Source organism: Garra rufa, chromosome 9 (genome assembly GCF_049309525.1).
Source record: "Garra rufa chromosome 9, GarRuf1.0, whole genome shotgun sequence".
Classification (NCBI taxonomy): Eukaryota; Metazoa; Chordata; class Actinopteri; order Cypriniformes; family Cyprinidae; genus Garra; species Garra rufa.
The window spans coordinates 29,447,546-29,473,097 of NC_133369.1; the positions used below are offsets into that span (position 1 = coordinate 29,447,546).

Genomic DNA, 25,552 nt, shown 5'->3' on the forward strand with positions numbered 1-25,552 from the left:
AACAAATGCTAAATATCATCATTATCACGTGATCAGCGCTGTTCACTGTGTATCTATTTATCTCTGTTCTAAAAAATACTGTGCAAATAAGTTTTGTAACAGGATGTTTCCTCAGTTATTTCAACAATCATTCAATATCACTTCAGTATGCTCAATGCATTGATTAGTTCATTTTAAAAACACCCAACATTTAAAAAATGTTGACTTCATATGACTTTCTGTACATTTCATATAGTCATTAATCTTCATAAAGACTGGTCATTTCCCGGCATTCCTGGTCTCTGAAAACCTGGTACTTACTGGACATCATAAATTGCATAAAATATGTGCAATACTAATATTTACAAAAACAAAATTATAAATAAAATTGCAAGTTTAAAAAAAAAAGTATATAAATACAATTTCATGTAAACCATTTACAAATAAAAAATGTGCAAGTGTTCTTAAATAAATAAAAAAAATGTGCCCAAATAATTGTCCTATACATTCACAGTGTAAGTCTGTGAGCGTTTTCGGAATAATCTCCGAAACCACACCCAATAGAGGCTAATCATTATAAGCCAGTAGCACACGTAAGCTACAGATCCAAATATCAGAAACTTGATCTCCTCTTTCTTTGCTTCTGTTGTCCAATCCACCTTGCTTTCCCTGTAGATTGTGTACCCCAGGCCTGCCAACAAAATGGCCGCCCACACTGACAGTGGTAGCAGGGGGATATAGTTCCCCACCATCTTACGACGGCCCGATGTCCCCCAGCTGCTTTTGTTCATGGTGATAATGGCAAAGTATTTGGCAGGCAGGAGGCTGGTCATATAGAGGGCAGAGTATAAGGACATGAAGACCATCACTACATTTTGTCGTAGGATGCAGGCATAGGCGGCCTTTATCAGACCAATTAGCTGGATACAGCACAAGACCCACAAAATGTCCCACAGAGTGCCTGTCCAGAAGAGCTTGATAATGGTGGCAGTGACGAAAAAAGGAAAGATGCCTGAGACGATGGATTCGTAGGTCATCCACAGGTGATGTTTGTGCCACCACATAGCATTGTAGAGCCATTCACGAAAGTAGGATTTGGTCCAACGCGTCTGCTGATTGAGCCAGCGCAGAAACTGGCCGGGAGTCTCTGTGTAGCACTTAGAACGGGCAGTGTACCTTTAAGAAACAAAAACTCAATTAAAACATGCCTGTTTGAAATTTCAGTACAATTTATAAGTAGTTGACAGAAAAGAACTTGATTTATTTCATTTGCAGTATGGTGTCAGTAGACTACACCATTTGAATTATTGGTTCTTACTGTCATAACCATTACAGATCACTTAATTTTTTCAACACACAACTTTCAGAAACTGTTTTACAGTAGGGTTGTGCCGATAGACGATTGTATGGTGTATCGACAATTGTCATGCCGATAGCTAGACAGTTATATTAGTATTATTGTTATTGGCTTATCTGTTCCATCAGCACGTTATTATAACCAATCACACACGATTCTGTTGAGTTTATAAATGCAGTGGCCAATCAGAGACGTTCAGATGAGTCATCGCTGCAACTCCGCAGTTTGTTCAATATGTGTGCTAGCTGACTGAATTCTGCGCGAACTATTCCAACATAAACTACAAACTTCAGGTGTAAGTATAAGAAATTTGTTCATCATACAGTGTAGACAGCTTCATTGATTAATGTAAATATTCATTGCTCGTTTTCTGTAGCTGCTGTTATAACTGAGGAAGTGTAAGCATTATAATTAGTAGACTTACAATCGTTCAATTAAATAATGTTAAAACAAATTCAGTCATATTAAATTAAAATAATATTTTGTAACATATGTTACTTGAATACAAAGATTTAACGTGTGGTAGGATACTTTGATATTAGGCTGCTGTTAGACTACCGTAGAGTTGGTCAGTTTAACTCTCCGGCTATGAACGTAAGTAAATAAATGAATTAGCATGATAATATCTGTATTCTGTATCGGTGATCTCACAGGCTGACGATAGAACGATATGATTATGCAGAATAGTTATTGTGTATTATTTATTTATTAATCAGTAAGTCTTCTGTCAGGTGAACAACTGGAATGTTGTTAAACAACAGTCATAGCGCTGAGCATTTTACATTTTGGCTAATTCGTACCATGTCATTCATACATGTCATTCTCTACTAATAGTTAAGTATGCGGTGGAAATTCATGCTTATTTAATTTTCCTCTAAAAACGTTTTATGTATGAATCACATTGTACAAATGGTTAAAATTGCCGCCGCATTAAATAGTTTTGTTCTCTCATACTGACATAGAGATTACATCATACAGAAAAGTAAATTCGCAGTTTAACTACAAAGCACATTTACTGACTAAGTGTCAGTTCGAATTTGAATTTGTATGATCCATTCTATTTGCCATAATATGTCGATATTATTTTATTAAATTCTAAAAAAAAAAATCATTTAAATAGGCTGGGAACGATTTGTAACCAGAATGTGCAAAAGTGCAACCATTCTGCCAAAACATGGCCAACTGTTAATTGTGTATTTAACTTTGACTAACATTATAACTACTTACTTTGTAGCATAGCCCATGCTTAGCATTCGATTGGTGAGATGACGGTCATCCCCAAAAGTACAGTGGGTGCCAAGAAACTTCTGGTTGTACCAGGATTCCAGAAACTGCTGCAGCAGGTCATTCCTATAAAGACCTAAAGCAAAGATGATAAAACTCAGTTATTCCTACAGACAAAATATTAAAACTCAAGTCAAAGTAACACACACCTAACATTAAAAAACTAATTAGGTACTAGACTGGAGCCGAATATTTTCAGTTTGCTACAACTATGACTAAATACTATTTGGCAGTTGATTAATATAATCCAAGTAGTGACATCAGTTGGACTGTAATGTTGCAAGGCAAGTTATTGGATTAAAAATGTTTAGATGAAAGATAATCAAAGCAAGCTCTCTTTATTTGAACTAAGCTGGAATAATGAGTCATTCAATATAAGACCAGAAATATGCTTTTAGTACAAAGGCTAAGTTTTGCTCTGATGCAAACTTTAGATTGTTTAGTTTCTGTTTACCTAAGGGCCCGCTGATACAGGAGACACAGTTGAAGAAAGACTGGCAGGACCTCTCGATGTTAAATGCCATCCAGTAGCGCAAGCTGCTCATAAAGCTGATATAAGAGTCTTTAAGGTTTAGGATCATCACGTCGCCTCCGACAGCACCGTATTTCTGGTTGCTCTCCAGCACCTTGCAGAGCTCCACTGTGGCCAGAGGGTCTAATTTTGTGTCCGAGTCACAAACCTGATTAAACAGCAGAATAAAAAGATAATGAAGTATTTCGTAAAAGCACATGTTGCTTTTTTCCCTTAAAATTCAATGCTCAAACTTACTTAGAGTAGATGTGAATATCACTAACCTGTATGTAATCCACAGAGGATCCCAGTGCCTTGAATGCTGTATACATCACTTCCCTCTTTCCTCCCCATTTTTGCATAATGCACACACACTTCTTGGTCTTGATGAGTTTTTCCACCTCTAAGCGCTGAGGGTCATCAAACATTTGGCTAGTGGGCTTCCAAGAGTGGTAGTTGTTCTGCCATATACAACAGCCAGGATCCTGGTCTGCAAAAACCTCCTGGAACATCTCCATCATGTAACGGTCATCTTCTGAGTTTCCGTCCACCACCATGATAATGCGTATCAGATGAGATGGGTACTGCAAAGCCCGTACTGACTGCAGGCACTCACGAAGATAAGCAGGGTCCTCCTGATAGGCTGATATTGTAAAACCAACGGTTTTTGTGTAAGAGCACGGTTCGCGTCTTGTGTTCATGCGCCGATGCTCCACAAAGGCAAAGAAACTCTGAATTAGGACGTGGAGGCTCAGCAGCACTCCGTAGAAACCAAATGTGATGATGTTAAATTGAGATGAGGCTACCTGGAAACCATCGATGTATGCCCATAACATCACCCCAAGTACCAAAAGAGCAAATAGAAAAGTGAGAATGGCTCGGACCCATAAGCCAAATCTCCTTAAAACAGGTTTGATGTCCATTTTAATGAAACGGCTAGAAATATCAGGGGGGAAAAGTGTTAAAAATGATGTTTTAGTAATCATCATCACCAAACAATAAAAGGCCAATATACCTCATAGTGGTGCTATAGTCCAAATACATAATGTATACTATATAAATTGTGTATAAAAGCAAAGAACAAATATATACATAGTATAGAATGAAATTAATCAGCTGAAATTAACGTACCTATTCAGAAGGACAAATCTTGCCCGGGTTTATTCACTCTTCCTCTGACCTGCTCTCCTTCTGAACTAACTGTTCATTCAGGACCTTAAAACTTATAGTCCGGCTCTGAGCTCAAAGAACATCCCTTTTTCAGATGTGTAATGAGCTACAAATGTTGCCTGAGCTCCGCTCACGCCCCACTCGCAGGATTTCCATCCATGACTCAGTACTCCTCTTACTGTAGATCTGACGTACTGGGTGTTAGTGTTGGACCAGTCACTTACACTTCACTTACAGAAGTTGAATGACTGTCGTCTATTTAGGCCATTATGGATTTTATTCGTTTGCTTAGGATCAACTTATCTTTATAGTCACGTTTCGCAGTGGCGTGCAAATCTCTGATAATCACACAAGGATCACACAAGTGTTTGAACTTGCCCTTTATGTTTAAAGATAGATATGAAATGACAGAATCATTGGCGCCTTTATTTATAATGGATTATAATGGATTCTAATGCCTTGAATAGCCAGATTGTGTGTATTTTTATACAGATTTGATGAAATACTGTGGAAGGGACTGATCATCTTTATCTTCTCAATGTAATATATGTATACTACATATATATAATAAGAATTTACACTGATGTTTTTATCGGAATCCCTGGAGTTTTGTAAACAGGGCTTGTGTTCCTGTTTCAAGGTTTTCAGATTTTAAAGTTTCCCTATTCTTTTGCTGAATTTGTGTGTTCTATCCTTTCCTTCAGTGTTTGCTCTATATATGTTTTCTGGGCTTGTCAGTGATGTAATTGCTCACTGTTGCGGTATCTTATCAAGGAAAAAGAAGGGTGTAGAATAAGATAGAAAAGCTGCCCCTTCTCATCATTAGATAACTTTTTTTTCTCAATAGAAACATCAATATGTCAACTTACTAATTTAACTGGTGCTTTTTGATTGCCCTATAGAACAATATAGTTGATCCATGGACTCCTCTGCTATAAGAAAACAGAATGTTGCCCTCTTGTGGTACAATACAGTGCACTCCTGATATCAACACCTTGAAAAAGTTATTTTTACACGTTTTTACAATTAATATTTCTTTCAGTACCTGCTATTATTTTCTTGATTAGCACAGGTTATGATTTACAAACATCTTTTTAATTAGTCAAGCTCATTAATCGGCAACTACATGTCAACTACAGTTGAAGCCAAAAGTTTACATACTCCTTGCAGAATCTGCAAAATGTTAATTATTCGACCAAAATAAGAGGGATCATACAAAATGCATGTTATTTTTTATTTAGTACTGACATATAGTCCACAAGAGAAAATAATAGTTCATGAGTACCTTGTTTGTCCTAAACAACTGCCAGCTGCTCTTCAGAAAAATCGTTCAAATTCTTTGGTTTTTCAGCATTTTTGTGTATTTGAACCTTTTCCAACAATGACTGTATGATTTTAAGATCCATCTTTTTACACTGAGGACAACTGAGAGACTCATGAGCAACTATTACAGAAGGTTCAAACGCTCACTGATGCTCCAGAAGGGAAAACGATGCTGTAGGAGCCAGGGGTGTAAACTTTTGAACAGAATGAAGATGTGTAGATTTTTCTTTTTTTGCCTAAATATCATGTTTTTTTTCATTTAGTACTGTCCTTTAGAAGCTACAGAAGATACTTCCATGTGTAACGGAGGTCAGCTAGTAAGAGCTGTGCAGGTAAACCTCACTCCCCTGATCTCAAGAGACACACTAGCAACTGACGCTACAGGTTGCAGCCTTTCGCCTCCTTGTTAGTCCGTCCGCCTCCCGTGCCGGCGACACCGGTTCGAGACCCGCTCGGAGCGGGTGCGGTAGGACCCGGGTGTAAGGGGTTACACATGTTTCCCACAAGACAGAATAAGTTCAAATTACCCTGATCTTCAAATTCAAAAAGTTTAGTGAAGCTTAATGGTCCGTGTATCATCTGATCATTCAGTTATTCCACTTAATCTGGCAAACGAAAAATAGGCAAAACAGGTTGATATTTCATTTTTGGGTTTTTCTGAATGAGCCAAAACATGACAGCTGATTTCTTTTATCCGTTTTTCAGCTCGAAACCAAAAATACAATAAAAGGGAAAACCAAAACTAAATAATACGGATAAATTACGTTTTTCTTTATTTTCAGTTTTTGCTGTGTTTTACCGCTTTGCGCATGCGCAATGATTAGCGGCGTAAAAGCCTGTCATCATTTGTGGTACACTTTAATGTAAAGATATGTAGAAGATACACGTCATGCCAGCCGCACTTTTTTGCGCGTCTAATCGTGAAGTTGAGTCAAATGATTCGAGATCCGATTGGAGCGCTTCGAAACAGTGGATCACGCAGTTTACTGATTCGGAGTTTCCAAAAAGCTCATTTGATACTTTGCTCACCTTCTCTATAAAATGTATTCGTTGTTTTAAATTAATCATTACTATTAATAGGCCTAACCTAGGATGTTTTTATTAAATTGTGAGGACATAATACAGCTTCCGTCGTATTAAAAACATTTCATGACCTGACACCCATTATTTTTTTCTTACCTAAAAAGACGGGTATATAATGCGCGTTGTCAACAAATTACACTAACCAGTCTCTCAAGGATTTCACGATTTTTTTTTTTTGCGATTTTTTTATTTATTTATTTATTTATTAATAATTAAGATATCACATTATCATCCCCCCGGCAAATCGCACCCATAAATCGCCCCCATCCCCCCGGCAAATCGCACCTATATATACAGTATTTATTTATTGCTATTTTCCATCAAGTCAAAAAAGAGTATGATTTTAATGTTTCTGAATAAATTATATTTTGTACATACATTTTGACCGCTCCCAGCACGATTAGACGCGCAAAAAAAAAAGTGCGGCTGGCATGACGTGTATTTTCTACATATCTTTACATTGTGTACCACAAATGATGACAGGCTTTTACGCCGCTATTCATTGCGCATGCGCAAAGCTAAAAATAAAGAAAAACGTAATTTAGCCGTATTATTTCCTTTTGGTTTTCCTGTTTATTGGATTTTGGTTTCGAGCTGAAAAACGGAAAAAACAAATCAGCTGTCATGTTTTGGCTCATACAGAAAAACCCAAAAATGAAACATCAACCTGTTTTGCCTATTTTTCGTTTGCCAGATTAAGTGGAATAACTGAATGATCAGATGATACACGGACCCTTAATGCATCGTTTTTGCTTCTGGAGCATCATTGAGCATTTGAACCTTTTGTAATAGTTGCATATGAGTCCTTCAGTGGTCATCAGTGTGAAAACATGGATCTTAAAATCATACAGTCATTGATGGAAAGGGTTCAAATACACAAAAATGCTGAAAAACCGAAGAATTTGTGGGACCTGAAGGAACAACAGGCAGTTTAACTGTTCACAACAAACAAGGGACTCATGAACAAGTATCACTTAATAAAAAAAAACAGCTGTGGATCATTCAGGTAACAACACAGTATTAAGAATCAAGTGTATGTAAACTTTTGAACAGGGTAATTTTTATAAATTCAGCTGTTATTTTCTCGTGTGGACTATATGTAGACATCTTTTATGCAAAATGTCTTATTTAGGTCAGCACTAAATAAACAACATGCATTTTGTATGATCCCTCTGATTTTGCTAAAATAATTAACATTTTGCAAATTCTGCGAGGTGTAGCCTATGTAAACGTTTGACTTCAGCTGTTCAGAGTATTAGACTCTTATGTTAGGCTGGGTTAGTAGGATAAGTTGACCTGTAATTCCAAAGTTACTTATACTTAGTAGAATGTCTGTTGGTGGAGCATCAAAATTAAGTTTTAGTAGATATTAAGCAGACAGTCAACTAATACTCTAATGACTGACATGTAATTGCAAAGTTATTTATAGCCAAGTCACCTTTATTTATACAGCGCTTTTTACAATACGGATTGTTTTGAAGCAGCTTTACAGTATTAAACAGAAAACGATTGTGTTGATGATGCAAAAGGACAACAGTAAACACTCAATTTTCAGTTAAAGTCAGTTTATTGATTCAGTCATAGTCATAGTAATAGCTGACTTCACAATTCAAAATGTTTTCTACAGCATTAATAGACACTTTTTTAAAATATAAAAGTTGTTTATTTGAGGATACACGACCGTTCTTTAAATGTTTATCACAATACCGTTTTGCTGCATCACCATATTGTACCAGCAGAGGGCAGCACCACATTATCTTGTTTTCACGGTTACTCGGTCGCCCCCTCTCCTTTTAAATGCGTGTATATACGTGTAAGTGAACAGTTTTTACATGCAAGACAATTTATGAAGTAAATATACTAAGTAATTTAAAGAAAACGTGGTAACACTTTATTTTAAGGTGTCCTTGTTACACATATGTGACCCTGGACCACAAAACCAGTCATAAGGTTAAATTTTACAAAACTGAGATGTATACATCACATGAAAGCTCAATAAATAAGCTTTCTATTGATGTATGGTTTGTTAGGATAGGACAATATTTGGCCGAGATACATCTATTTGAAAATCTGGAATCTAGGGGTGCAAAAAAATCAAAATACTGAGAAAATCACCTTTAAAGTTGTCCAAATTAAGTTCTTAACAATGCATACTACTAATCAAAAATTACATTTTGAAATATTTATAGTATGAATTTTACAAAAAATCTTCATGGAACATGATCTTTACTTAATTTCCTAATGATTTTTGGCATAAAAGAAAAATCAATAATTTTGACCCATACAATGTATTTTTGGCTATTGCTACAAATATACCCCAGCGACTTATGACTGGTTTTGTGGTCCAGGGTCACATATAACATGTACTTAAATGTAACAATAAATTATGCATAATTACATGCAAGTAACCCTAAGCCAAACCCTGATCCTAACCCTAAACATATAGTAAGCGCAAGTAGTTAATATTACTCAGGACTCAATTGTATAATTACACTAACAAAGACACATTAAAATAAAGTGTAACCAGAATTGTATATACCTAATAATTTAAAAAGCACTGATCACAACTTTTTTCTAGGTGATATAGGCTATTTCCTGTTAAACCACAAAATGTTTCAAATTAGCACAGCTGAGTCAGTGTAATCCTTACATACACTACCAGTCAAAAGTTTTTGAACAGTAAGATTTTTAATGTTTTTTTAAAGAAGTCTCTTCTGCGCACAAAGCCTGCATTTATTTGATCCAAAGTACAGCAAAAAACACAGTACAATTTTGAAATATTTTTGTTTAACATAACTGATTTCTATTTGAATATATTTTAAAATATAATTTGTTCCTGTGATTTTAAAGTTAACAGTCACATGATTCTTCAAAAATATTTTAATATTCTAATTTGCTGCTAAATTTTTTAATTATTATGTTAAAAACAGTTTTGTTTGTTTGTTGATGAATCACTAATAGAAAAAATATATATACTGACTCCAAGCTTTTGTATGGTATAGTATAGTGAATGATGTTACAAAAGCTTTTTTTTCAGCTAGATGCTGATCTTTGGATCTTTCTATTTATCAAAGAATCCTGAAAAAATGCACTCAACTGTCCCTTGTGCGTAAAAAAAAAAAAGTTACACATAGGTGCAAAATGGACAAAAATGTCCATGTCCAAAAACTGTCATAAAAATATGATTTATTAATTTTTTTTAATAAATAAATGTCGATTTTTTTTTTAACCAGCATCTGTTCTATTCATTGATACCAAACATTCATTAACTTTCAGAATTGTAAGCCTTTAAATGCTGATTTGTTTGCATAAGGCTACAGGTGTTTATGAAAAAAATTAAAATTAATAGTAGTAATTTCCATATACTAAATGCTAAGCAGATTTTTTTTTTCTTGTGTGTCAGTGAAGAACAACAGCCTTAATTTTGAGGCATTTATGTTTTTATGTAGTGTTCGTTTTTTTTTTTTTTTTTTATGTATATGCCAAATTTGAAAAAATGGCACAATCTAGTAAAAAATGGTAAAAATGTAAAATTTGAAGCCTTGCCGTTAGAATGAATGCCTGTTAGCAAATATTGCATCATTTTATAGTCAGATGGTCCTGGGTTAAAAAATTGCAGTTTTAATGGGTTTCAGTGTGGACATTTTTGTCCTTTAGGTCCTGAGTGTGAGTATTTTTTGTACGGAGGGTGAAATATTAAAATTTCAATAAAAATAAACACCTGAGCCAAAATGTATGCAGTTGGCATTAACTCAGGCACACTTATAACAAAAGAAAAACAAAAATGTCCATAAAGTCGCACAAGGGTTAAAAATTAATAATAATAACAATAAAAAAATCTTTCTTAAATAGCAAATCACCATATTAGAATGATTTCTGAAGGATCACGTGACACTTAAGACTGGAGTAATGATGCTGAAAATGTATCTTTGATCACAGGAAAAAAATACATTTTAAAATATATTCAAATAGAAAGCAGTTTTTTCAAATAGTCAAAATATTTCACAATATTACTGCTTTTGCTGTATTTTGGATCAAATAAATGCAGGCTTGGTGAGCAGAAGAGACTTTTGTAAAAAACAAAAGACCTTACTGTTCAAAAACTTTTGACTGGTAGTGTATATGGGGGGTAACATTTATATTGTTTTATTTTGATTTAGAAATAAATATGTAAGGATGTATTTTATTAAACCTAAAATACTTTATATTTATAAAGGTTTAGTTGTTGTCAAGGTGATGCAATAAATTAGGTTATTAACTGACTTGCTGGAGGTTGGAATAGGAAACTCTGACTATAAAAACCATTACATAGCATCCTGTTCTACAGAAAGCATCTTGCAATAGTTTATAAATATGTAAACTTTTAACCTCAGCTGTACATAACAGATCTAATAGCACCCACTTCAGAGAACGTACTAACTGCAGTATGAACCGATGGCGATATCTATCAACTATCTAGCTATGAACCTAGCTAGCTGTGGTTATTGTTGCCATTTTATTCACTTTAATGTAAGAATGTAAGTGAGAAGAAGAAAAAGAAAAACTTTTAGACATCAGTTTGCATTTGGACATTGGTTAGATGGTCTTGTTTGGTATCTTCTTTGAATAAAACAGCTCTATATTCAACAAAACACGAAGCAAAAAGCCTGTTTTACAGAATACAGAAGTTTGTTGTGCATAACCCCATCTGGGTTTCTGTAAAGTTGTGTTATAAATAAGTAATATTAGAAAAAGTTGACTGCAAGTTAAACCTTATGAGGAAGTAGGGTGTTATTGTGAAACATTGGCACATAAAAAAAGGACTTAGTATAATAGTGAGTATTGTGCAGCCTCAAAGAGTAAGGTGAAAAATCCTGTTTATTGTGAAATTGTTGCAGTATATTACAAACACTTCAATGGAATTGACATCATCAGTCTGAAGTAGTTTTCTTCTATCTTGCTTTTACATTCATCTAAATGGGTATTTTGTGACTAACGTCTGTTTCTTTTCAAAATGTGATCTCATTTTCACCACAATAATCTGTCTTTCAAAACACTAATTTGTGGCGAATGACAATAATTGTATAGCTTAGGGAATACCGAGAGTGGTTATTAGTGTAGGACTCATGTGGATGTAAAACACTTCAAGAGCTGTTTGTTGTGCACTGAAACTAGCAATCAAGCTCTAAAATTTAATGAGAAGATAATGGATTACGTTGATATTCTAGAACCGCTTTTCACTCAAAGACGCAAAGATTTTCTTTCAGTTTTTTTTTTAAACCTGAGCATTTTTAATCTTTAAAGAACCATGTAGCTCTGCTCAAGCGCATTAGTGGAATTTCAATTATTTTTAGACATTTCAAAATTTGTCTTCCTTTTTTCACATCCCTCTGTATTTCTTAACAGTCTTAGTGGAAATCTCAGTCTTGTATGTGCAATTATTAATTCGTGTTTTAAGTAATTGCTGCAGTTTTGAGGCAGCAGATTGTTATAAACACATGTGCCAAGGTGTTTATCAGTGGCAGACAGAAAAATAGTCAGCTGTAAGGGTACATTTCACAAACCCCATGATTATATGTACTTAACTTTTAAATATAACGCTTTCCCATCCAGTATGGGCAAGTTTTCTTCTCTTCGCTCTTTATGTCACAGCTGACTTGCTTTTATTTGTTGAACTTGAAAGAGCCATGGTAAGAAGTTCTGGGCATTGGTATAATGAAGAAAATAAATGCTATTTTGCTTTTTTCTTTAATGGTCTTTTTTTGTCCCCTCTGTCTTCAGAACGACATGGTAGTTTGCTGTTTGAAGGAGAAAGTCATTTTTTTTTTTTTTTTTATGTGTGGCCTACTGAAACACCAAATGATAACTCGCACAGAGACACACATTTCTCTTAAGTTGAAAGCGGAAAGAGGAAATATTTTTCTTGCTGACTGCTGAATGTGAGGAAGTGATTTCATTATCACTTCATTTTGCAATAACTGAAAATTAAACTTTTGACAACCCAAAAAAAAAATTATTTCTGGTCTGAACATCCAAAAATTCATTTTCTCAGACAAACTGCTTGAAATGTTTTTAAAGACTGAATTTAATGTGGAATAATTTGAGGCTATAATAAGATAAATTCAAATTGTACACCATGTAGTAGAGCGGCTTTTACGCAGAGAGAATATTTCATGTGAAGTTTGATGGTGAAGATAACACTGAGTTTCTGGAGGATGTTCAGACTCATCCTCATACATCTGATAAATGCATGACTTTAATAAAAATTTCAACATAGCTTATCGTTGCATCTGTTAGCACCATCACAGCTTGTCTTGATACCGTGGGTGTGTATTTCCTGCTTTGTTGGGGTGTTATTTTCCTTTTTGTTTATCATATTTTCTATGACAAATAGGACACCATAGGATAATCTATTATGTGATAAATCTGTTAAATCTATTATGCTATAAATCTTTTAGGGACTGTAAATTTCATTTTTCTTTGCATCTGTTACTGAGCGTAAGAACAGCGGATACATAGTGTAATGTACATAGTGATGTTGTTTGGTCTAGCAAAGACTACCTTGCTCTAAACACTTCCTGTTCAGAAATCGACATTGTTTGCTGATATCACTGGGCTTGAATCTGTGTGTAACAATTCAGAAAATTGTTTAAAGCAATTGTATCTTACAGTATGCTTTAACTTCAATTGCAAAGATAATTTGCTCTAAAGTTGAGTACAATAAGCTGGTTGCTTTCTTTATTGATTCATAGGTTATATAACATACACAGTGCCTTGCGAAAGTATTCTTACCCCTTCCTTTTTTCACCACATCTATACTCCATACACCATAATGGCAAAGCAAAAAAAAAACAAAACATGTTTTTAACATCTTTGCAAATAGAAGTAAAAAAACTTAAATAATTCCATTGCAGAAGTATTCAAACCATTATTTGGGACAGTTGAAATTTAGCTCAGGAGCATTCATATCACTTGTAGATGTTACTATTCTTTGAGTGGAGTTAACCTGTGGCAGATTCAATTGAATGGGTATAATTTGGAAAGGCACACACATCTTAATAAAAGGTCTAACAGCTGAAAATGCATATCGGAGCAAAAACCAAGCCTTAAGGTTAAAGGAACTGCCTGTAGAGCTCAGAGACAGACATCTGAGAAAGAGTTCAGAAAAAAAAATTGCTGCATTGATGGTTCACATACGCATGTAGTTTCTGTTACCCTTGATAGAAGAAGTTTGGAACAACCAGGACTCTTCCTAGAGCTGGCATTCTGGCCAAACTGAGCAATTGAAAGAGAAGGACTTTGGCGTGAGTGGTGACCAAGAACCTGATGGCAACTTTAGTTGGGCTCCATGATTATTTGTGGAGATAGGAGAAACCTACAGAAGGACAAACATCACTGCAACATTCCATCAATCTGGTCTTCATGGCGGTGTGGCCAAACTCAATCCTCTCCTGCAGTGAAAACACATGAAAACACATTTGAAATTTGGAAAAAAGCACCTAAAAAACTCTCAGATTGTGAGAAACAAGATTCTCTGGTCTGATGAACATCAGTTCCAAGCATCATCATGTATGGAGGAAACCAAGCACTACTCATCACCTGTAGAGTACCGTCCCAATAGTAAAGTGTGCTGGTAGCAGCCTCATACTGTGGAGCACTGCAATTTGGGACTCATCAGAGTAGAAGAAAACCTCAGTGCACCAAAATATCAAGGTAGCCAAAATGAAAACCCAGTCCAGAGCATTCAGAACCTCAGACTGGGCAGAAGGTTCACCTTCCAACAGGACAATGACCCCAAGCACACAGCAAGAGTGGCTTATAGACAACTCTGTGAATGTCCTCGAGTGGTCCAGCCAGAGCCTGGAGAAACCTTAAATGTGCTTTAGATAAATAGTAAGACTGCGAAAACCAGATGAGTCCTCTCCAATCTGACTTTGTGGCAACATGGAACTTTTGCATCTACATTAATATTAGTTTGTTTCTTTCTTATTCCGAGGTCACCATAGCCACCAGATCCAGTCTGTATCCAGATCAGATGGTCACTGCAGTCCCCCAGATCCAGTCCGTACCAAGAGCAGATGGTGGATCAACACCTACATCCAAATGACAGCGGATACCGTGTCAACTAGATGAGCCCCAGAGGCAGATCATCAGGAAAGAACTCCTACCCTAAACGGCCACTGGCACTAAGTATACTAAGTAATGTACTTATTTCAGGTTTTTTTTGTCTTAATAAATGTATGAAGTTGTGACAATTCTGTTTTTGCTTTGTCATTATGGTGTATGGAGTGTAGATTGATGTGGAAAAAAGTAATTTAAAGCAGTTTAACATAAGGCAGCAACATAATAAAACATGAAACAAAATCAAGGGGTAGAAATACTTTCACAAGACACTGTATGTATGAATGGATCCCCAAAAAAAACATGAATGGAAAAATGTGAGTGCCAGGAAAGCAGAACCAGAAAAACTACAACAGGACACATGCACATGAAAACATGAAAACCACAACAAGGACACACAAATGTTATACTGCAGATGTTGGCAAAATGAAGTGGTGTTCGTCGTGCTGTTGTTTTTAAAGTTGCTGATGTTTTAAAAGTCGCATGTTGTGTAAAATACAGAAGCTACGGCATTTCTCTCTCTAAAGGAATTGTGTTGACATCCACACATCACAGATGTGGAACTGAAATTGAAATATATGGCTCAGTGCTCCCACGAAAAAAAGCAGCATGTGCCTGACAGATGCTGCCTTTTTCGGATGATGAAACAGTGTTTGCTAAATGTGGTCAATGGAGGAAGTAAAAAAAAAAAAGAAGACAAAATTTCACTGTCCTCTCTTGTGCGTATACGGCAAGGTTTATTGACTTTGTCCACATGCCAGTTGCCTGGCTCCGATTTTCCCCTCCCTAAAATGCATATGTGCAGTTCTCATGTGGTTTCTCATGGTTGTGTTCATGTGAAAAACAAAGAGCCTTTATTCTTCATTCAGTCTTTATTATCACTGAGGGACACTGGCTCTGTACATCCCAATATGTCGTGTTAAACAGAAAGTCTTTCGGATTTACTAAGAGTATGTTGTAACTATACATCGGTCAGCCTGTTTGCAGTTATTGTGGTGAAATCCTGTATATGTGTGTCACTGTTTACAAAGACTGTGGTTGGAAGTTAAGACAAGTAATAGGAAGTGGGTCTGGCAAGAAAACTCCAGCACTCGCTCTCTGTTGATTTTTGGTCAGACAGGCCAAGCAAAAGTAGGGAGAAAATGTTTGACTCAATAACAAAATTCTTGACCTCTTCACAGCTGTAACGCACCACTCCGCCCTTCCCATCCACCCAAATCCTGAAGTTGACATGAATTGGAAATAAACAGTTAACCTTGAGGCCTTTTAGTGTGGTTACAGAACAGTTTATTTGATGTGTTCACTAAAATCAGTAAAACGCTTCTCTAAAGTATTTTCTTAAGTTCGTGTAAAGCAATATTGAATATGTGCTCTGAGTTTGTCACACCACAAAAAAAGTGTCATTAACCACTCCAAATAGCCAAATTTGAATGATTAAAATGGCAAGTAAACAAAAAGAAACACTCTCAAACACTGGAGGGAGGGGGGCGTTGGTCTAACTCCACAATTTAGTACTAAAGTTCACAGTTAGGGCGTATAGTGTCACGTTTCCTCGAATAAATTCAAGTTCTTGATTTTAAAAAATCCTTGACCACAATTTGCCTGTGTCGAGTAACCGGCAAAATTGGACTTGCCTCGTTACGCATACTACTCGTTTACACTTTTAATCCATATATATACATACTGTATGTCATTTTCGTTAATTACTCTTAATGCCAGGGGTTTGAGGTTAAATGTTAAACCTAAGGCTTTGTTTTTGTTTGCTAAGCAGCAAAAGTCTGACTTTTGTTTTTTTTTCAAGAAGTTCATTCAACTCCCAATGACATTAATTTCTTGGAAAGCACAATGGGGTAATGATATTTGGTTTGTGCATGGGTCTGAGCACTCATCTTTTACTTGCAAAGGTTGATCTTTTGATGGTAATTCTAGTACATTTTTATGGGTACAACTAGGGCTGGGCGATATGGCAAAAATGTAATCTCGATAATTTTTTCCCATATTGAACGATAACGATATATATTTCGGTATAAGCTGTTGATGTTGCCAGCTTTAAAATAGTATCCCAACAATGACTAAAGCCACAAAAATTAAAGGGTTCATTAAATTACATTTTAAAGTATAGTTTATTAACAAAAACAGGCCTTAAAAATTAAAACAACTTACTAAAATAAATTAAAAAATAAAAGTTGTGATAGAGTATGGTAAATCAGAGTAAATGTACAAAATCTAAACATAAAATTATTGTAAAAAGATAATTTGTAACACAATTATTTGTTTATTTATTTATTATTATTAACACAATTGATTATTTTCTCTATTATAGGTTGAGCTATTTAAATTAGAGGCAAACACTGCATTTTGAAACAATCTACAGTATAAATAACAAAAAATTACGACACAGTTCTTTCTTAATCGTATTAAGTGCAGACAATTCAGCCATAATCAAAGTAGGCTACTCTCTAAATATTCAAAGTGCAAATAGAGACCGAATATTTCAATCATGATACAGAGCTATAGACATACACAACCGCCTAGATATGTCATGTAGCCTAATTTGCGTGCATTGGGGAGTCACTCTCTAAACAAGGGGGATTAAAATTGCTTTTGAATGCGCGTGCGTGTTTTGCTTTCGGTTTCAGTTTTAACAATCGCGCCAAACTCTCAGCTGAGCTGAGTCACTTTTCAGATAGTCAAACCACTTATATAAAGGAATTCGTGCTACCTTTTTTGTCGACAATTTCAATATCTTTGGATAATAACTCGAGGTTAGATTCACTTTCGTCCCTGCTTCGTCCTGGTGTTAAGTTTGCTTTGCAAAGTGCGGTAGGAAATGAACTTTGTACTTTGACGTGCACACGCACGCTGCACGCTGATTGGCTGTCGCATATTTTTTGCTGTGTGATTGGCGTATGTGATTCCATATGATATCTTTTATCGGCCCAGCCAGGTACAACTCTAAAAGTGATGACTTACTTTTGATACTTTAAAATTTCGCTTAACACATTTATTAAACATGTTTATCTAAAGGTGATTTTAACATTACTTTAGACAGTTCCCTTGACAGATGGCCTCCTCACGCTTAAACTTCTTCCAATACCACAGAAAATTGGTATAAAAGACATTTGGAGGAAGAAATTCCCTAACTTAAAGGAGTAGTTCACTTTCAGAACAAAAATCTGCAGATAATTTACTCACCCATTTGTCATCCAAGATATTCATGTTTTTCTTTCTTCTGTCAATAAGAAATAGTTTTTTTTTTATTTCTCTCCATAATGGACTTCTATGGTGCCCCAAAATACAGTTTAAATGCAGCTTCAAAGGGCTCTACATGTAAATGATCCCAGACGAAGAAAGAAGGGTCTTATCTAGCAAAACAATCGGTTATTTTCTAAAAACATTTACAATTGATATACTTTTTAATCTCTACACGGAGTACACACAGAGCTAGACAAGGCGAGCATTTGAGGTTAAAAAGTATATAAATTGTAATTTTAGAAAATAACCGCTCATTTTGCTAGATAAGACCATTTTTTCCTCGGCTGTGATGGTTTAGAGCCATTTGAAGCTGCATTTTGGAAGTTCAAACTCGGGGGCACCATAGAAGTCCATTATATGGAGAGAAATCCTGAAATGTTTTTCTCAAAAAACATATTTCCTTACGACTGATGAAAGGAAGACATGAACATCTTGGATGACAAGGGGGTGAGTACATTATCTGTACATTTTTGTTCTGAAAGTGAACTACTCCTTTAAAGTCCTTTACATTGAACAATAAGGCATGTACTGCCATGTCTTGTATTGATTATTGGGTAGCTTCTTGTAGTTTACAGAAAGCAAACATTTTAATCAACATTCTTCCTATGCCTCTGACAGACCATAAAGCAGTTTCTATTATTGTTGGCCGACAATCTGTTTTCAACAACCATTATAACTCATACTGGAAACTTAATAATTCAATTCTGGACAATCTGTTAAGGTGACCATGTGCAGTTTGATTGCACATTATTGGAATTTAGCTCAATTGACGAAAGATTATTGTAACTGGGAATTATTGAAGTTTGAAATAGGTACATTTTTAAGAAATTATGGAAGTGTATTAGCTAAAGCCAGAAAACATGAAGAAATAAAATTTCAAAGAGCTCTCTATTTTCTCAGACAGTGAAAAAATAGAACTGATTACTCTTCAAAACCACCCTGATGATATTTATAAAAGGAAAGCAGAGGGGGATTTCTAGACAGAGATGGCTAGAGAAGGGTGAACAAAGGGTCAACTACACAAATGTCATTCAAAAAATACAGTTTCACATCTGAATATTAATGGTATTTTAACACATGACCCGAGATCTATTGCTGGTTATTGTTCATCTTTTTAAAGCTCTCTTTATGCATCTAGGTTTAATGAAAATGATGCCTCTGATTTCTTAGCCTTACTAATACCAAATCTATAAGTGAAGACAAAAAAGAACTGTACGATAATTCTATTTGTATAGAGGAACTCTCACATGCTATTAAGGAACTTAAGTTAAATAAATCCCCTGGTGTGGATGGATTCACTTCTGAATTCTATAAATCTTTTTCTGAAGAACTTGCTCCTTTTCTTATAAAACTTTTTTCTTAAGAGTATAAAACTTGAATAGCTTCCACCCAGCCTCACACAAGGCTTAATTACCTTAATACCCAATTAATTATTGATGATACACAATCTGGTTGAATTAGGAACAGACACATTTCAAATAATATTCATTTAGTTTTAGATCTCATTGATTATCCCCAGCTGATTCTGATAGCTTCATTATTATTATTTTTTTATTAATAAAACTTTGTAATCCAGGTAACTGTTCAGTCAAACTGTGTGTTGGTACCTCTCCCAGATTTAATCTTAATCGTGGTATCAGACAGGGATGCCCTATTTATCCCTACTTGTTCTTACTGTGTTACACAAACTTGCTGATTTTATAAAACAGAGCACTTTAAGACGAATTACAGTTGCAGATAACATCATCACTATAAGCCAATTAGCAGATGATACCACTCTTTTTCTAAAAGATGCAGGGGAAATACCCAAAGCTATTAATGTTACTCATATTCTCTAAAGCTTCAGGTCTTCACCTAAATGTTAATAAATGTGAATTAATGTCATTAATGTCAGCAGATGATACCACTCGTTTTCTGAAAGATGCAGGGGAAATACCCAAAGCTATTAATATTACCCATATTCTCTAAAGCTTTAGATCTTCACCTGAATGTTAATAAATGTGAATTAATGTCTCTTAAGCAGTGTGATTTACCATCTATTTGTGGTATCCCTATTTAGGAATAAAGATTGTAAAAGATGAAGAGAGAAGATGTAAACTAAATGTCTCCCCTATTATTGATAAGACAAAGAAAGAAGTGTTGGTTGCAAAAGCAGAGGGTATCTCAAGGCTCACTTATACAGCTCTCTCTCTCTCTTGCAATAATATTTGCAAGACTGCTGATAATATGCTTTTCATTTTTTTATGGAAAAATAAAACCCATTATTTTAATAAATCATTAGTATTCTTCTCCATATTCTAACTGTTCATCGTGATTTCTTGGAACTTGGACTTTGCTTGATGTTCACATATTCAAGAAATTACAGTGTCTGTAGCATTTCTGTCGTTGTCACGGTGTGCTGGGGGTGAGGAGCCAGAGGGAAACTCGCAGGAGCCAGGAGTACAAACGAACAAGGTATTTATTAAACACAGACAGGAAATCCAGGAGTACAACAAAGACAACGTAACTTCAAGACGAGACAAAGAAACGGGAACAAAGGACTATTTAAGGAGTAGCAGAGAGGAGTGACAACTAAACAAGGACAGGTGATACAAATCATTGTAAGGAGGGGGAAGTCCAAATATGGGCAACAGGGGCAACCAAATCAAACAGAACAATAGGGGGAGACAAAGGAAGAAACCGAAACATGAGTCCATGGGGGGGCGCACTAGGAAAACACAACAAAACAGTCCAAGATCCTGACAGTCGTAAAGAAATGGCGAAATATTAAAGATTAAGTGGACATTTGAAATAAATGTTGTTTAGTCAATATTAAACAAGGATTAGATCACGTTGTAAAGTGTAAAAACAATCGCCAGGCCGTTGGCGCCCTCTGCAGGCATTTGTTATCATGCATAATGTACATTAGTTCTATTGTTTATATACTACATTATGTATTTTAAAAAAGTTTTGCTTTTAATACTTTATTAGAACTAATTATTGCCTCATTTGCTATTATATATGTATTTTAGGTAGCCTAATTTTAAAGGCTATTGTTCGCTTAGGTCTATTTTCATTACCACAAAAATGTATTATAATTATCCGATTACTTGAGTAATCGTCAGAATAATCGACTGATTACTCCATTACCAAAATAATTGTTAGTGACAGCTCTAGTCACAGTCTTTGTAACATGTCTTCAGTAATACATTTCTAACCTTTATAATGTGTTTAGAAGCGATTCTCTGAATTGCCTTTACACATACTTTAAATAAGAGCCTGGAAATCAAGTAGTAAATGGAGTGTGCAGCTGCTGAGCTGTAAATGTGAGCAGATGAAATAGTGTTAATTTTAGAAAGTAAGCAGGAAACGAGGTTTCTGGTCAGTGTTACTTTTCAGAAGAAATCCAGCTTGTTGCAGCAAAAACTTAAGGATTTAAAATCGTTTCTGATCTCTTTTCAGTACGACTTAATGCCCTGCTAAAATGAGGGCTTGAACTAGAATAGGGCTGTGAGGATTTTCCCCTAACAGCTACATAAACACAGGGTGGAAGTCTGTATGGTGCCTCATTAGATTTTTCACTGCCACAAAATGAGAGCAGAGCAAGTTCATTTTCAGCCCTTTGGATCTGTTTATTTCATGACCACACCCTGGCCTCATCGGCACAAAAGAATCTACTCCAACCAAGCCCCCAGCCCAAGCACAAACTTACTCTCTGCCCCGTAGTCCCGCTGGTTGTTTTACACACCCAAATTGGTATTTATGTTGGCTGACCAAATTGCAAGTTTGAGAGACCTGGGTGCCCGCAAACTACAGGATCTATTAATATCCATCCAGACACCATCATTATGAATGACTCATAACAGCTTTATGGGAAAACGTAGGACAATCAATTAAAAAAGAACTTAATGAAAATTGGCAGTGTAAAAAAACCAGGATTTAATCTTTATGCTTAGATTTAAATCAGCAACATTTCTGACCTTTTGAGAGGATTATGTTGCAAAATGTAAACTATTGCTTAAACTTGCTGTTTAATTAAAACATGTCATACTGCAATATTTATGTAGGGAGGGATAAAATAGATTATGTGGTCTTCTTTAATCTCACTTGGAGACTGTGAAAGATTTCAATATCGTTTCTCTTCTGCCCAATATGCAACAGTCAGCATTAGTCAAGATAGAAATAACATGATAAGGGAAATTTAAATTCATTTTTTTAAGTATTTGGGTGGTACACTATTGCAAAACGAATGATGCATTTAATCACTTAAGCTTCCACACCCTCTTCTCCCTCATCCCACTCTCCCTCTCCCCCTCGTCCTGTCTTCCAGTTATTTCTCTTCGTTCTAACTTTATCTTCCTCCGCACATCTGTATTGGCAGTCTACATGACTTTCAGATTGGTTGCTTATGCTCTTTCGGGACTAGAATGGCTCATTTGACGGGTGCAATTAATTTAGAAGTTGGAGGAATTTGAAAATAAAGAGTGCTCAACAGTAATGTTCTCCAGGCAACTGCAGCAAATCACAAAGTGGGAAGGTTAAAAACACCCTCACACCCATCTGAACTGAATGTGTCTGGAAGCCTCAAAGCAAACATTAACATTATCTGCTCAATGATCAGTCTTTTCTTATTAATTTATCCTGTTGCCAGAAATAGCACAATCATAGAAATAGAAACCAGTGACTGACTGCACATCCACTGGAAACAACATGTATATTTTTTACATTTTCTTGTGATTAATAATCTTTACAATGCAATTTAGGTTGCTTTCACACCTCTGGTTTGTGTTCATACTGTGTTTTTTTCACATCTATCATTAAACACAGAACCAAATCACATATGATTCCAAAAGGTTTCTGACCAGTGTTAATAATGTTTTCCCAACATTGTTCCATGCTCACAGATGTCCAGGGCAAACACTTCATCTTGGACCCCTGAGAACTCTTAGACCCAGAAAAAGGTTCTCATACTGGCTGCCAATATTCACAATACACCCACACAGCAATGTGCGAGTCTCTGCTACGCGGGTGTATAATAAATGAAGGCACGTAGGGGGGTTCAAGAGCCTGTCCTCATCTCTGTAGGTTGGGTGTGTCTTAAAAGAAGCCGTCCGGTTTCTGTAACCTCCATGGAAAGAAGAGGTGGAAAGGGAACTGTAATCTCACAGCACTCATCCACCTACACAGTACCCTTCTACAGCTTGGATTGATTAGGATTTTCTTATGTTTCACAGCCTGTGTTTGCTGTGTTTGCAATTTTTGACCAATGCATGTGACTGTATAGCTCAAATAAAATTGTGATTGTGCGGATGTATATTGTGCAATAAAAGACAACTGGAGCTATGAATTTATAATGTGAAAAAGTTCTCTAAAACTTTTTATATCCACTCCAGGTGGTAAAAAATGATTTAACTGAAAAACTGGCAAAAACTTGGTAGGCCTGGCATATGACTTACTGTTACATGACCTTTTACTATGAATGCATATCATTTATAAGACTTAATCATTCTATGATTGTAAGCAGGGTGTGATATTTGGGGGGGAAAAAAGAAGAAGAGGTTGGGGGGGGGGGGGTGCTTTTGAAAAAAATGTTTCTCTCTCCGTATAGGCAGAAGTTGACCCAACTCCAGTAAGGCTATAGATTAAAGTAATCTAATGTTAGTGTAATCTGCTAAAGGGGTCCTATTATGCTCTTTTACAAAGTTTTTATTTTGTTTTGGGGGTGCACTAGAACATGCTCTCATGCTTGGTGGTTCGAAAAACGCATTCATTTTCACATAATTTACATTATTACAATAGCTTTCTCCCTAGGAATTTCCATAGGTGGGATTTACGTTGTGACATCATAGCATGCGAAAACCAAACGCCAAAAAGGAGCCATTCGTTGTAGTTCTTGAAAATGGATTTTTTTTTTTTTTTTACTAAAAATCTCCCTTTGGAGTGGACTTTGTAGATGTACTTTGTAGATGTTTTTTATGGCCAAACACACACACCACACACTGGCTAAAATTTTAAAAGTGAAAATGCATAATAGGACCCCTTTAACAATACGCATTTTATACCCGTCTTTTTAGGCAAGTACCAGATACTTAGGAGTGGGTTTGCTGGATACATAGAACTGAAGGGGGAGGGGTCTGACAGCATGGTATAACAAGCACACTCATGCCCTAAAGAGAGCAGCCTGGAAAACAGAGCACAAAAATAAAGAAAACAAAACTAGAGGTATTTTGTATTGCATTGTGGGAAAGTACCTACTCCTACGGAAAAGCATTAAAAACTGCTAGATCTGATTACCTTTTGTCTCTTTTAGAAGAAAACAAACACAAAACCATGTATTTATTCAATACAGTGGCTAAATTAATGAAAAATAAAGCATCAACAGGCCTGAACTACTTTACTTCCAAGATCGATACTGGTCAGCTACTTTCTCTGCTAAAGGAGAGAAAGAATTGTATAAACTTGTTGTATCATCCAAACCAACATGTATGCTAGACCCTATTCCATCTAAGCTACTAAAAGAGCTGTTTCCAGAAGTCATATCTTCTTCTGACTATTATAAATTCGTCATTATCATTAAGATTAAGATGTTCAAAAAACCTTCAAACCTCTTAAGCCTCTCAACTTGCCCCCAAATAATTATTTTACTTGCAGACCGATCTCGAATCTGCCTTTTCTAAAAAGTATTCTTACAACTATGTTGCTACTTAGAGGAAAATGGTATCTAGGTTTTCCAGGCAGGATTTAGACTGTATCATAATGCTGAGACTGCTCTCATAAGAGTTATAAATGACATGCTCTTATCATCTAATCGTGGTTGTATCTCTCTATTAGTGCTACAGGATCTCAGAGCTGCGTTCCACACTATCGACCACAACATTTTTTGAATAGTCTAGAAAACTATGTTGGTATTAGTGGAAGTGCATTGGCATGGTTCAAATCATACTTATCTGATCATCATTAGTTTGTAGCAGTATCATACCGAGGTCCGAGGTATCATACCGACCACAAGTGCAGTATGGAGTACCTCATGGCACAGTACTAGGACCATTGCTTATCACAAAAATGTTCACACCCAGTTTTCACTTTTATTTTAGCACTGACCATATATGATGAGCTAATATGCATCGTAATATCATGGGGAAAGAGTATCTTAGATAGACTACAGTGAATAATTCTAAGCGACTTACAAGTGATAAGGGATGCAACACACATATATTATTTAAAGGTTCATTATGCTCGCTTGTCCACAGAAACACTTTTATAATAAGCAGTCATATGCATCAAAAAAGCTTAAAGTAAATGACCTTATCAAAACATAATTGTAGCTATTTGAAAAGCTTGTATTTGACAACCACTCTTTAATAATATTTGCACATATTCATCTGATACTCTTTTGGATGTGACATAAGTGTATTGTTTGTATTCCAAAATAAGCAGAACACAAAACTGCCTCTGTCTGTTCATCCCATTTAGTTTGGCGAAAAGGACCAATTTTTTAACAGAAACCCTTT

The 25,552-nt window shown here is 35.6% G+C and overlaps 1 protein-coding gene across 1 annotated transcript; it reads right to left on the minus strand.

The window, feature by feature from the left end:
- Window positions 1-460: 460 nt before the first annotated feature.
- has1 (hyaluronan synthase 1) lies at window positions 461-4,054 on the minus strand. The gene is made up of 4 exons (XM_073847891.1): window positions 3,416-4,054; window positions 3,075-3,300; window positions 2,564-2,696; window positions 461-1,155 (listed from the first exon to the last, which is right to left on the minus strand). The coding sequence occupies exons 1-4, from the start codon at window positions 4,052-4,054 to the stop codon at window positions 480-482; spliced, it is 1,674 nt and encodes a 557-aa protein (XP_073703992.1). The 3' UTR covers window positions 461-479.
- Window positions 4,055-25,552: the final 21,498 nt, after the last annotated feature.

Excerpts from the sequence above, each read along its gene's own strand:
- has1 (XM_073847891.1), bottom strand. The coding sequence starts at position 4,054 with ATGGACATCAAACCTGTTTTAAGGAGATTTGGCTTATGGGTCCGAGCC. Across the intron at positions 3,301-3,415 it reads CCTCTGTGGATTACATACAG|GTTTGTGACTCGGACACAAA; the intron begins GTTAGTGATATT and ends CTGTTTAATCAG. Across the intron at positions 2,697-3,074 it reads CTGTATCAGCGGGCCCTTAG|GTCTTTATAGGAATGACCTG; the intron begins GTAAACAGAAAC and ends TCTTTGCTTTAG.